Here is a 14895-nt window from a genome sequence, read left to right as displayed (position 1 = left end):
TCTCAGCTACTCGGGAGGTGCAGTCAGGAAGATCTTGGTTATAGACTAGCTGTGGGCAAAGTTGAAAAAAGACTCTATTTGAAAAGCTAAAAGCAAAATGACTGGGGTCATGGCTCAAGTGTAGAATTGTGGTAGGTAGGCCCTGAGATCAATCCCCAGTACCAAAAAAAAAAACCTTATCAGTGACATTTCAACCAGAAATTGTTGAATTAAAAAAAATTCTATTAAAAAAATATCAACATGATATTTTATTGAAAGGTGAAAGGCAAAGAGTAAATGGTATGCATGACTCCAATGGGGATTTTGAAACATGTTAATCTCAAGAAACTTCTTCTACTCACTGAAATTTACACAGGGTGTACCTTTTGTTTCCTTCAAAAACAAAATCCAATCCTACCACGGTGAAGGACAGCCTAAAATATTCAACAATGAAGTGAAAACACTGAAGCTGGAAATATTTTATAGAATTTCCAGGAAGAGTTGCCACACAGTATGGTCCTTGTCCTTTGTTCTGTGTGTGACCAAGAGCCTGGGAGTTGTGGTGTCAGTTGTGCACTTTGAAATTTGTTACAATACCACACAAACATTTCTACAAAACCAAATTTAATATTCAACAAACACTCACCATGTAAACACATCTTTAAAAAATCTGATAATAATTTCAAGGACCACTTACAGGCTTTCATAAAAGCATTTTATATCAGGAATCTCCATACAGAATGATTTCTATGTGAAAATACATTTACACTGTAAATTGTTTATAGAGAGGGAAAAAAAAGACACAGAGGAACAGAGTTTGCTGGCACTGAATTACAGCAACTGCCCTTGAAACTTTTCTTTCGTCGTCTACTTCATACATTTCTGACAAAACAGATCAACCTACCCTTCTAAACCTCGTCTATACTTCTGTTCATCCTATTGGCCAGATAAAAATCTCCAGACATGATTACCATGCTTACTCCAACTGTCAGCAGCCCTCCACCCTGCTCAGAGAATCCATTTCCCCAGGGACTCAGTCCTGCGAGGTGGGTGCTGAGTCACCAGGACTGTCTGTCACATCAGCTTTGAGTGACACAGTAGTTATCCAATGCAAAACTGGAAAAAAGTCACATAAAAACACATGTGGAGATTGACCACACAATTTTATTAAGAGTCTTTTGAACAAATGCATTCCTCTGTGAAAAACTCTTGCAGAAGAGAAACTGAAGTGTACTATTTTCAACCCTGAGCATAAACACTGCATACCAAGGAGGGCGGTCCAGAAGCTAGTTCGATTGAAGCACGAGCACAAGTCACTGATATTCTCTATGTGATCGGGTTTTTACAAAAAAATACATAGTTTTCAATAAATAATGCTTAACTTTACAACTTTGATACAGCAATGTCATACACTGTTTTACCACACTAAACTCTGCATGCTATATAGTCTACCAGAAGACACGACTTCGCCATGCATTTTCTTTTCCCTAGTGCTAGCAAACACTTCATCCTCCAGCGCGCTGCCTCAGGTGGCTTCACCCTCTCTGTTTCACAGCAACAGGTCTTGCGCTGGCATGCAAACTCTATAAAAGGTCCCCCCACAAACCACTCAGACTTCTAAACAAAAGGGCTTTTCAGCTTTTTCGCTCCCAAACCTGGAGTGGCAACGAAAGAAAAGTTTCCTGTGACCTTGGAAAATACACTTGTTAACAGTGTCATGCTGAAAACTGCTCTCAGACATCAGGTGGCTCTGTCCTGGTGGCTGTCACCAAGCACTATGGGGTGCCAGGACTACAAGGAGTCCTACACCTGAAAACAGGCCTCCATTTCAAAACAGTCCATTGGAACAGAGGAGTCACAGAACAAATGCAAAAGACTCTCTAACCCACGACATATGTACAAGAGCAAAAGCAGACAAAGTGGGGAGTTAATGACAATGGTGGGTGACATTTCTCCCTGCGTGATTCAAGGGATGAAGCATACTGTTTTTGAACATAAGCTGGGTGAAGAAAAATGTGATAGATGGCCCTTGGTCAGTACCCATTTGATCAAAATTCTTTCTATGGTATGCAATTATTATTACCACTTGTTCTTGTTTTGAAAGGGGAATATAATTGTGTCTACTAAAATAAGCATCACATTAAAAAAAAAATCTCTTTGAGGACCCTGGAGGAAATTCTACTTTTATGTATTTTTGAACTTGTCATATTGCTATGTCATTTTCACAGAAGAGAAAACCAAGTCTATGTGACTACATAAAAGAAATTTGATCAAACAGTGAGACAGGAGCCTCCACATATGCACATCCAGGTTTAAATTCACCAGTTGCTCAGTTAGGAACCACATCTCAACTCTACCATATTGCTCTTAGTGGTTTGTGTTCTCCATGGAGCAGGTGTCTGTTTGCAACTGCAGAAGTACCCCGATCATGAAATCCGTCCTGTCTGTGCACTGGTAGAGGTTTTGGATCTTGCTAGACTATCTCTACCCAATAAAATTATTACTTTTATACATGGAACATTATGAAGTTATGTTTCCCTTTGTAAGCCATTTTATACTTTCTGCACTTTTGTGCTTTTATTGAGTATAAAAATAGGTCTCCTTTAAAATTCTGTTTAAGTTCACTAAAAAACTACTTGTTTGTGAAATTCTCTTATAAGCTCACTGCATCCACATGGAATAGATAAACTAATTAGGCAGCTAATGGATATAGGTAGTGTTAAAAAAATACAATGAGACAGGTGAAAATGCTAGGAGTCAAGGAAAAAAAGTCAGTAAGGAAAATGAAGAGAGCTCAGCTTCATGAATTTTGCGTAACCTTTATTGTGGTTGAAAACATAGGCTCCACAAGAACGAAAAAAAAAAAAAAAAAAAAAAACCCAAAACCTGAGTTGTTATCAAAGAGCAGAATTTCTCAGCTCATCAAATCAAAGAGATGTGGTGGAACAAATCAAATAGAATGAACAGTGAGAAAGGGTCAACAATCAAAATAAGCCAAATCTCAGAAAAGCATGTCAAGAGTTACATGGAGACGGTTACTTTGGGAACTTGTAAATTCCTGTTAGGACAAATAAGGCTCATTCTTGTTATCCTCACAGGCCATAGGCTATACAAAGGGTATTTGAAACTGACATTCCTAATGGAAATTTTATAAAATTTGGCCCTTAGAATAACTGAGAAATATCCTGAAAAAATCTTCCCTGAAACTGTAAAAAAGAAAGTTGCTTAGCTACTGATAAAATCGACAACTCAGTAAACTATTTCCGCTGGTCTTCCTACATAAGAAAAAAGCACAAATATAGTTGCCTCAGAGATCTCTGAAAAGTAGAGGACCTCGCAGTAAAAGAGTATAAAGAGTTTAGAAACGGGAGAGCCAGAGAAAACCTCTCTCCAAAGTGTCCACGGACATACTCACGCCCGTTAGGAGAAAAAGCGAGAATATGCGTGTCATCAGTCATACCAGAATAAAAAAGTTAAGTGATAGAGCATATTTAAATTGAATGACTACGTTAAAATAGAGCAAGTTATTTACTGTATGTCCCAGATTCCTTGGGCAAAACTCACTTAAATTCCAAAGGGAAAACAAATGTCCAGTTTTGTACCATTCCAGTATCAAGATGATCTGGGTTTCAGTTTCCCAAAGAAAAGTCTTGCCTTTTGAGTCTTTTTTTCCTCTCTCAAAAAAAAAAAAAAAACAAAGAAAAACAACAACAAAACCCCCTAAATCACCCAGACTGCTACATGCATGCAAATTTAAATCACTTCCCCTTCATTAACATTAAAAAGCTTCTCTGCCCCAAAAAGCGGCAATGATTTTTTTTCTAGCTAAAGGATAATCATTCTACAAATAATTTGCCCAGAGACTGTAGTCATTCATAACATATATAATATTTGCAAAGCACAGTTTAAGTACACTGCCTTTTATTAGCATTTTTCTTTAATAAAAAGGATGCATATCAGAGTGTAAGAGCTGGAAATTATTTCCACGGCTTAAAGAATTAATAAGAGAAATGCTGGTTAAATTTCTTAAAGATGAAAATCTTGCCAAAATGCAGTCAAAGTCTGTCAACTAGCTATAAACAGCAGGACACCCAACTGGCTAGGCTGCCTTGCACACAACGCCCACACCCGCCCCCAGGATACCATTTTAAGATATTCTGTCAATGCTCAGTTAAAAATAAGACTTACTTCAGAGACAGAAAAAAAAAAAAGCAATTAAACTTTTATTGAAGTTTATCCAGTGGCAAGAATACCGTGTGTATTATATTATGTTTTAGACATTCAATAAAGAATTCATTAGTGACTTTCACAATGCATTCAGCAAAACAGCCTTAAATATTGTTAAAAGCGCATTCAAGCGCCTGTCCTGAGTTCTAACAGGTCTTTTATTTTGATCGCCAACCAACTACTTTTCTCTTATTTTCCTACCAAGAACTTCGGCCACATAGCTTTAAAAAAAAAAAAAAATCACCACTGTATTTCCATTCTGAGGCCAAATTATTACATGTTGCTAATTTATCTTAAAAAGTGTCTATCTTACCACAGAAAATGCCCAGGATTCATCTATTAAAACATAAAGTACATGCAATTTTTAGGATCTCAAAATACATAGAATCAGCCTTATCAGTGGATTTGTTAAGTTTTAGAAGTGCAGCGCAGGGCTGCCACGTAAAATCACCAGCCAGCAAGTGGTCAGCTGTAAGCCGCCAGTCCAATTACTCGTGGCTGAAATAAATGTACCACCAATGACTATGTTAGTCTATCAATTGGGGGAGGGGTGAGAATCAGGTAAACAACTCCAGAAATCCAGTTCTAAATCGAGAACCTTGTTAACGCCATCAGCCCTTTCTTTTCCCAAGTGTCCTACTGCGCGCTGATGGCTCGTGGAAAGAAAAAGCCACAGAGAAGAAACCTGTCTGTCCATCTGCAGCAACAGCTCGCTGGCTTCGCGTCCCAGGGTGGGGGCTGGGGTAGAGGCTCGCCCTGAGCGGAGGAGGGGGGAGGAGAAGGGGGAGGGAGGGGCGCCGGGGAGGGAGGGGAGGCAGGAAGGGCGAGGGGCCCCTTTGGCCTAGCAGCTCGGGTTACTGTGCCAAATCTCAGGAAAAATGGAAGGCCAAATCTTGGTAAATCAGTTCAGTAGGTTAAAGAGTCGTGGTGTTTTGCACCGAGTTTCAATTAGCCACTGAAGACCTCCTCAAACGGTAGGCGCCGCAGCTCCCGGGGGCCTCCCCGCCGCGTCCCCGTCTCCCTCCGCACAGTCCCCAGGGAAAGAGGCGGCCAAGGCACCGAAGCGGGGGGGGGACGGGCCGGGGCGCGCGGCCCCCGCTGCCCCGCGCGAGGGCTGGGGACGGGTGGCGGGGGACCTGCACTGGCTGGACAAACGGTCACAAGGGACAGCGCGCGCGCGCGCGCGCGGGACGGATCCCGTCCGCGCCGCCGCCACCATCCGAGTGCCAAAGAGGCAGCGGGAGAAAACGATTAAGATGCGTGCGGAGCCACTGTGGTCGCAGCGGCCCGCGGGGAGGCCGACTCCGGGCGGCCCCAGAGCTCGCTCTCGAGGAAGGCGCGGTGAGGGCCCGGGGTGAGCGGGTGCGGCAGGCGCCTCCTCCCGGGGTTTGCTTTCTTCCTCCCACCCCGCGGGCGGGACCCGGCCACCAGCACGGGTGTCCCCACGCGCCTCCAGATCTGCAGCGGGATGCGCCTGGGCGCAGGCGGCGGTGGGGCGAGGAGGGCCAGGCAGGGGTCTCGAGGCGCTGCTCTTGGCCGCAGCAGTGGCCCAGCGCCCTCAGGTCCCCTTCGTCCCTGCACACCCAGTAGCAACTAAGCCAGCACGGGCACCCTGAAGGCAGCGGCTCGGATCGCCCCAGTGGCCTGCGCCGCCTTCCTCCGTCCCTAAGCAGGGCCACAGCTCCAAGGTCGCTGGACACCGGGAGGAGATCGACATCCACAACTTCTCTCCTGTCCTCCCCCGCTCTCCCTGTCATCGCTAGAGGTCAACAGCGGTGGCGGGGTTCTCCACCAGCACCTACCTCTGCGCACACGCAGAGATGCAGCGTTTAAAAAAAAAAAAAAAATTCAAAACCAGAAACGGCTGTTCCCACCCTCCGAAGGGGAGTGGCAGGCATCCGAGCGCCGCAGAGCTCGCTGCCCTAGGGCGGCTGTCACCGCGACGCACAACCGGTCCGCGGACCCACGCTGAGAACTCACGTCCCCCCAGGGAGCTCGGGCCCCGGGGCCGCCAGAACCCGCAATCAGGTCCTTTCCGGATCCGCCTCTCCCGGAGCCTGCCGCGCCGCCCGCCTGCCGGGGTGGGTGGAAGGAGGGAGGGGAGGGGGTGAGAAAGGAAATGAAGGGGGGAGGTGGAAAGGGAAGGCAGCGAGAAAATACTCTTCCCCTGTCTTTCACAACTCACGGGAGGAAGAGGAAAAAGAAATCTGCCGACCAATTGAACACTTCACAGCCTAACCTCTAAATGCAGAATTCTCTTCTGCCAGCCTCATCCGCGCACACAACAGCCTCATCACCGAATGCGCTGCGACAACAGGACCTCCAGTTTGACTTCCAGAGAGATCATGGGCGATGCGAGCTTCTATCAGTTCCAGCTGATTTATTAAAAATTGTCAAGATACAGACTTCCAGCACAAAAAAAAAAAAAAAAAAAAAACCCAAAAACAAACCAGGCAATGATGTCGGCAGCGCATTGAGTCTGCTCTGCCCACCACTTGCTACTAAATACGCAGATGGTCTGTATTTTATTTAGATTATATTGCACAAAATGAGAAACTTTTAAAACTATGTGCCTTTTTTTTTTCTTTTTTTGCTAAAAATCGAGAATCCAGTTTCAAACCTTCCATCTGGGGCCCCATCCACATATCACAGCGTATGAGATACATAAAGTCCTACAATATAATACAGTACATATACAATCTTTAAACTAAGATAACAGCTCTGAGGTCTATATCACCATTTGCAATAAATCTTTACCTACAAATATTGAACAAATCTCTACTATAGCTGTACAAAAAAAAGTTTGCTTTTTTTTTTAAACCACAAGGCCTTTAGATGCAAGGATTACTTTAAAATTTTAATCCTTTTTAAACCAGGACATAACGTACCAACATACTTGCATGCTAAAAATAAAAAAAATTTAAAAAAAGAGGAAAAAAAAAAAAGAAATCAAAAGGGAAGAAGTGCCTGAAAGTCTTACTGAAAAAACACAGCAAGAATGTTCCCTTTTCACTGTACAAAAATACGCCTGAAAATATATTAATTTTTAAAAAAGACTGAGGTCTGTATGTATCAAAAATGTTTCAATACCTTTTGTACTGAGGTCTAGGCTGTCTGGTATTCAATCAAAGAGGTATAAGGGAACAAGTTACAAAAAAAAAAGTTGGCAAGTAGAAATCACATTTGTAAAACCATAAACAATTTGATCTGAAAAGTAAACTCTGATCTTAAGTCAGTTCACAGTTTTTTTTTGTGTAAGCGTTTGTACAGTCTGCATTTTTTCAAGCTCCCTGCAGTTTTGTTAAGAATCGGATGCATAGAAGACATCAGTTTTCTCCCTCCAAAAAAATAAAATAAAATAAAAAAGTTGCAATGGTCCCTTTTTCTGTTTTTGTTTCTTAAAAAAATCACCAGTTCTTTAAGATCTCTTAAGAAAAAAAAATCTCCACCAACTCCCTAGAGTAACAGTTGTGCTGCCAAAAGGGTCCTAGGGTCCTCTGTAGACGTCTTCCAGACTTCAAAGACAGACAAGCTTCAAACAGCGCCTTCGGGAGCGGGTCCTCCCTCCCCTCCCCCTCCCGGTCCCCTCTGCCTTTGTTGCAATCACGAATTTCAGGAAAAAGAAACAGCAATTACAAAACACATTTTGGGGGGGAAAAAAAAATCACAACTTCAGACTAGGTATGCAACTACCTTGAGACACGATTAAGGGGGGAGGACAAAAAAAAAAAGAGGACAGGAAAAAATTAAAAACTACTCATTCCACTTTAACTCCACCAAAAATTTCATCTTTTCCAATTTCTTTGCGTCACATCTTATCAATATTATCAAGCATTTTCTTCTCTCCCTCCACCCTACCACCACCACCATCAACACCACCATCATCATCATCAGCCTGACCACCACGACTTCCTCCCAAGGAGCCCTGCTCTGCACCCGCCGAGAGAAAGAGCGAGAAGCGGGGCGCCCCTTTCAATACGTGAACACCAGGTCGGAGAAGTTCGCCTCCAGCCAGTCCCCCGCAATCATCTCGCTCAGCTCCGGCGTGCAGTAGTCGGGGAACTCGAAGTGGGAGCCCAGGCTGCCCTCGCTGAACGAATCCAAATCCTTATCCACCAGCGACAGGGACAGGTTCCCGGCCGCCGCGCCGCCCCCCAGCTGCTGCTCGCTGGCGCTGTGCGCGCTTTGGGAGAAATTCAAGCTCAGGTCGAACATCAGGTCGTCTGCGTCCTCGCCGCCGCTGCTGCTGCTGCTGCTGCTGCCACTGCTGCTGCTGCTGGACGAGGTGGACACGGACCGCGAGGACCCGGGCGACAGCGCGGGCTGCGCGAGCGGTGGTGGATGCTGCTTGGTGATGTTCTTGAAGCTGTAGTAGAGACGGCTGCCGCCCCCGGCGCCCGAGGTCGCGCCGGCCCGCACCTCTTCGTAGAGGCTTGCGCCCTCGGGGGACTCGGCCGAGCTGCTCAGCGTGGGGCTGGCAGGCACTTTGGCGACGTTGTAGCGTCTCAGTAGCTGTGGCGGCTGCTGCCCCGGTGGCTGCAGGAGCTGCTGGTGCGGCGGCTCCTCGTCCTCGTCGTCTGCCTCCTGCTTGATCCTCAGCTGCAGCTCGTCGTCGTCTTCGTCGTCCTCGTCGTCCTCATCTAGAAATACGCACTTGACGGTCTTGCCCGCGCCGCCGCCGGCCGCGCCGCTCACGCGCAGGCTGCCGAGCACGTAGTCGTCGCCCGCGCCGCCGTAGTCCCCGGGCTGGGCCGCCTTGCCCGCACTGGCCTTAGCGCCGGTGGCCGCGGGGGCCTTGAGCTTGCCGCATTTCTTGCTGGAGCTCTTGGAGGTCTTGGCGCCGCCCGCGCCGCCGCTTGCGCCCCCGCCCGCCGCGCTCTTCTCGGGGCTCTGGCTCGCGCTGGGCTTGGCCGAGGGGTCCATTTTGGGCTTTTTCCGGGGCCGATACTTGTAGTCGGGGTAGTCGGCCATGTGCTTGAGCCGCAGCCGCTCCGCCTCCCGGATGAACGGGATCTTCTCGCTGTCCTTCAGCATTTTCCAGCGCTTGCCCAGTCTCTTGGAGATCTCGGCATTGTGCATGTCCGGAGACTGCTCCATGATCTTCCTGCGCTCAATCTTGGACCACACCATGAACGCGTTCATCGGCCGCTTTATGTGGCCAGATGCCGTCTTGCACCAGTCCGGGTCGCTCTCGTCCAGGGCCACCGGGCTGCAAGCCATGAATTCGCCCTCCTCCGTGTCCAGCGCCTCCCGGGGCAGGTTGCTCTCCGCCTCCAAGCTCTCCGCCTGCTGCACCATGATCCGCTGCGGGGCTGGGCTCTCCAACCCGGGCCACTTGGTCTCGTGCGGAGGTCCCCCTCCCCCTCCCACCCCTCCACCTTCCCCGGCAAGTTGCAAAGTCCTCGGCAGTCCGCGTCCGCGGATCCCCCCCTCCCCCCCGTCCCCCCTTCCAGGCTGCACACAGCGGCTGCTGGGGCCGCCCGCGCGCTAGGGGCTACGGCTGCGATCGGAGAGGCGGTGGCGGCGGCGGCGGTCGAGGCAGCCCGGGACCCCTCTTCCCCGGCTCGTGGCTCCCGCCGCAAGCGCCGGACACCGACCACTTCCAGGCGCGCGCGCTCCTTCTGCAAAAAGTTGAGGGCTCTCTCTCAACTAGTTATCAGGGTGTCATATGGGTGACATCACTCCTCTGGCCAGCCAATGATCGGGGCCCGGCTCCGCCCATTTCCCTTTATTAACTCTGAGGTCCCACCCCTTTTACCCCGCCCTCAGGGCTGGTTTGCAAAGATGGAGGCGGGGGAGGGTAGGAGGAGACAAGTCTAAAATATGTTATTAAAAAAAAAAAAAAATCCTCGTGTGTGCACAGATGCGCCTGTCCCCGGGATGCTCTGGAGCGGTGCACCCCGCCGAGGGGAGCGGGCGGGCCCATGGCGGGTGTAGCAGGCTCATCTGGGCGCTGATGGAACACAGGGCCTAGGGTCCCTTTGTGCCCCGTCCGCTGGAGACCAGAAAGTGCCAGCATAAGGGGCGCCCTCACTCCCCGTGGGCACACACGGGGACGCGCGTTCAGCCTGCCACGGTGGGTGCAGTCCGGCTAGAGGGTCCTCTGTTCCCGGCCTGCCCCAGGTGGGTGCAGCTGCTCCCCGCGCGCCCCCCGCGGGGTTCGGCCGCTGCTTGGTGCCGCAGCCCGCGGCCCGCGCGTGGAGGCCGCTGCGCCCCCGGCCAGCGGAAGGTGGCGCTTTAACACAACAACCTTATCTCGACACGTGGGCTCTTTTCTCCTTTTCTTTCTCTTTCTAATGCAAAGAAATCAATTTAAAGCCCGAAAGGGTGTACTCTTCCCTTCCCCCTTGCATTTTGTTTTGTTTTGTTTTGTCCTTTTTCTCCGTCTGTTTTCCCTCCCCGGCAGTTCCTGGAGACGTCGCCGTGCGGGTTTGGCTGCGCCGCGCCCCCGCGCGCCCCGCCCCAGGCGGAGGCCGGAGTAACGGTCTGCGGGGTTCGGCTGGTGCCGGGTCCTCGAGTTCAATCTGGCCACTCCCAAGGCGGGTTTTGTAGTGGGTCCAGGGACCATCAGACTGCAGCAGGCCTCTCACCCCCACCGCGTGCGTCACTCGCCGAGGGGCTCGCTCTTCCCCCCATCTCGCTCTCCTCCCTGCGCCGGCCCTCCGCCCCTCCCCCACTCCCTTTTTTCTTCCCAGTCCTCCTCTTCCTCTTTGTCCTTCCTCTTTCGTCCGCCACCAACATTCTCCCCAGCAGCTTAGTCCTAAAATCTTGGGAGTTGCGAGCGAGCTAGCACCTTCCGGGTCACTTGCTATTTTAGCTGAACAACATCAAGCCAAGCTAAAATAAGGTGCATTCGAGTTTAAAGTCAACATCTTTCCGATCTGCGTGGAAAGGTGGGGTGGACCGCGGTCGGAACGGCGACCCAGCGAGCAGGTTAGATTATGTCAAGAGCCCGTGCCCCGTCAATCTTGCTGTACTACTTGGAAACCCGTTTTCCTTTGTGTTCACTGGGTCCCTGTTCCCCCCATCTTATAGGGGAATTAAAAGAAAACCGCCGCTTCCTATGGGTGTTTGCGGTCATCTTTGTCTTCCTCGGACCCCACCGCGTTGGGGGCTGGCAACTTTGAGCAATTCTGAAGATTTGCCTCCCTCCCCCAGTTGTTCGTAAGAAAGTCAGCTGCTCAGAACTAGGAGAATTACCCAAACCACTTCCTTTCAGGTGTCCTCCCGGCAAATGCTTTTCTGAACTATTGGATTTTTTTCCTGAGTACGTTTAACATAAAATGGTACAATGTTTTCTCAGATCGTTATTTTGAAAAGAAAAAATACCCCCACTTTATTTCACCACCTCCAGTATTCATCCTAAAGGAAAGTACTTGTAATATTGAAACTCGACCTAAATCTTGGTAATGCTGGCATTGTATTTGACTTTTTTTTTTTTTTTTTCGGGCCATCGTAAGGGAAAGAATTTAGTCACTCAGGTGATCTGAAGTCTGGAGATGCACGAAACCCAAGGCAGTGTGTGAAATCCATCTTCCCTCCTGCCGGGCGGGCTCGGCGTCTTGTTTTCTCTTACCTCACGCATTTCCCAGCGATTGGGAGAACCGGGGGAGAGTGGGGAGGAGCCAGCCCGAATCTCGCTTGCGTCCCCCAACTCCCCACAGATCCACCCCAGATCCAGGGCTGCAGAGCTAAGGCTCAGCTTTGTTCTTTGCATACAGAGCGTGAGGGCACCTACCGTTTTTTCAACTCACAGAGAACGCCTTGAAGATCTGGCAAATTCCATCTCTGTTTGCTGGCTTCACTCTGTAGTTGTAATCACGTTTAGGTCCAGAAAGAGAATGACGGGAGAGGAGGAGGACTGAGCAAACACTGGCTTTGCTTTCCTAAAGCTGTGATCCTCTGGGAGGAAATACAAGGTACAATCTGCCCTTTCCAATAAGAAACATGATTTCTGTTCAAAGCAAGGTGGGCCATTTGCTGGGGAAGAGAAACCCAGCCAAGGAGGTGGTTTTTCACTGTGAGAGTCCAGGGGCTGAGAATGACACACAAGTGGCTGGCTCAGAGCCTTTGAGTGAACACACTGCAGAGGCTAGGGCTGGGAAAGCCACTGCAGGTGTGTGATAAGTCAAGTTCCCTGCCATATGGCAGCTTTAGAGACTTTCAGAAAAGATGAAGTAGGTTGAGATTTTGTAACATGGACCAACCATTTTACTGTTACAAAGACTTAGCAAAGATGTGGAGTAAGGAAAGAAGAAAATTAAATAGCCGGTATACTTTTGTTGTTGTTGTTCCTTAAGAAAAAATTTTAAGTGAGTACAACATTTAAAAAAAATCAAAAGAAACAGTAACAGGTTTGAAACCCTGCATGGTGCAAACAAGAACAGTATTTACTCTTAAATCCCCTGCTCCCAGATGTTTGCAACATCAGCAGGAACCAATTTCCTAAAGAAATTTTAAGCTCACAAATAGAAAATGTGGCCTTCTTCAATAATTTATCTCTTGAAAGTCTAAGTTAGTGAAATGAAAATGGCTCTCCTGTTTTTAAGGCACTGAATGTAAGTCAGGCCCAACAGTTAAACAGTTTTTTTTTTTTGTGTGTATGTACCTGTGTACTTATTCATAAGCAAGACAGGCGGTTTTCCTATAAAGGATGAACATTGCTGAATACATAACTAATGTTTAGCATTTTAATGCTTACGTTTGACTAGAGCCACTGTTGACTGTGCTTTCACAGTTATCGCAATCTTTTGCTGTTCATCTTCACAAACACCTTTACTCTCAAGGACTGTTACATAAGAATATAAGGTATCCTACAAAATCTCTCAAAATTATGATAATATGTGAGAATAAATATGAAAGGTTCCTTTTCTCTTTTGAAGAAGAAACACTTACCTGTGCAAATAATATTCTAACGTTATCCCTGGGTAAATATTTGACTAATTTACCCGAGCACCATTTTTAGAAGCACTTGGTTACCTGCATTTCCTTATCTCTGAAACAAAGCCATGCAACAGGACCCTGTTTCTTCGTTACCTCTTGTCCCCAAATGAGTTCTCCCACTTTTCTGTGTCCAGCTGCATCTGTGTGTCTCCAGTTCCTAAGTTTGGACCTGATTGTACTGTTTCTACGGAACATTCCCCCATTAAATGTCTCTCAGAGGTGGTAAAGAGGATAGATTGAGCACACACGTGCGTGCACACAGAGTGCAGGCTCTTCCTACGTTCTAACTCAGTGAGTACTATCCCAATCCACATGTAAATAAAAATAGAATGAAAATGAGGGCACCATGTTGTGCTTTTTCACCGCATATACTGAAACATGGAGGCTTCCAAAGCCCAAAGCTTAACGTTTTTGTCTCAAAAAATTCCACCATGGCACAGATCTGGCTCCTGCCTGACTCTGAATACCTGTCGCATCCTGCACTGGAACTTTTGCGTTTTTTTTCTAGTTACCTAGGGCTTTCTCTTCCTTGTGTTTACAGTTGGAACTCAGGGCAATCATCACAGCTTCTCCTGAGGACCTTATTTAAGGTACTAAATCCTCCCTCCCCAGCACATGCCCACAGATACACACAGGTGCACACACTACCAGAACACGCTTCAACGCCTAAATTCGTCTTGCTGATCTTTTCATTCGTTCGTTTTCTGAGTCACTCCAGTAGAGAGTCTGATCCATTAAAGTAAGATGGGAAGGTGGTACAGCATGGGTCTGGGGCTTTGAAACTTATTTCACTCATGACTTACTTCACAAAACACATATTCACATCATTGCCCAGTACATTAGAGACCAAAGTGTTACTGATTGGTTTCTTCACTTGTGATGTGCAATTTACACTATTTCCTGTTCTGTTGTATTTCATTCCATTTCTTAAAATACTGGTTAAAATCCACTGAATCGCACTACTAATGAGATACCATTGAGGTATGAAAAGCACTGGCTTAGGCGTTGGGAGATAAGAACTGGGGGCATTCTGATGCCCAAAGTCCCCGCTCCCAGTCCCCTTTGGTGGATCTCACCACATTTCCTCAACTTCTAGCGACTGATGACCAAAGAGCTCCACAAATTTACTACTTCCAAAATTCATTTTTATTACTCATAGCTCACAGGAGCTGTATATTCTTTAAAAAAATAAACTATTTTCTCAGAAGTTTTAGGTTCACAAGATTGAATGGAAACTATAGAATTCCCACAAGCCATCCTCACACACACACAGTTTCAGAATCTGACACCACCTGGATACATTTGCTACAGTGGTGAGTCAACAGTGACAATCTGCAGTCACCCACTGCCATAGTTTGCATTAGGGTCCTGTACTGGTGGAGTACATGTTTTGGGTTCGTTTTATATCATTTTATCATAATTATGGTGTCATCCAAAGTATTTTCACTGCCGTAAAAATCATCTGTTCTCCAGAGTCATTCCTCCCTCCTTTCACCCTCTGACAACAATTGAGCTTATTCCTTCCATAGTTTTACCTTTTCCAGAATGTCCAATATTGAAACTATATTCTAAAGCCTTTTTCACAGTGACTTCTTTCACTTAGTCGTCTTCATTCAAATTCCCTCCATGAATTTCATGTATTTTGAAGCGCTCATGTAACTCGTATACTTTAGGGGTCAATAATATTCTGTTGTCCGGATGTATCACAGTCTGTCCGCTTATCTACTCAAGGATATCTTGATAGCT

The 14895-nt window shown here is 47.3% G+C and overlaps 1 protein-coding gene across 1 annotated transcript; it reads right to left on the bottom strand.

Moving 5' to 3' along the window:
- Window positions 1–290: 290 nt before the first annotated feature.
- Sox11 (SRY-box transcription factor 11) lies at window positions 291–9562 on the bottom strand. Its single transcript, XM_074049095.1, has one exon. It carries the CDS (start codon window positions 9502–9504, stop codon window positions 8179–8181), a length of 1326 nt encoding a protein of 441 aa, XP_073905196.1. The 5' UTR covers window positions 9505–9562; the 3' UTR covers window positions 291–8178.
- Between the last annotated feature and the right edge of the window lie 5333 nt (window positions 9563–14895).

The sequence above is a fragment of the Castor canadensis genome, chromosome 12, assembly GCF_047511655.1.
Source record: "Castor canadensis chromosome 12, mCasCan1.hap1v2, whole genome shotgun sequence".
Taxonomy (NCBI): Eukaryota; Metazoa; Chordata; class Mammalia; order Rodentia; family Castoridae; genus Castor; species Castor canadensis.
This window is presented reverse-complemented; position numbering and strand designations above follow the sequence as displayed.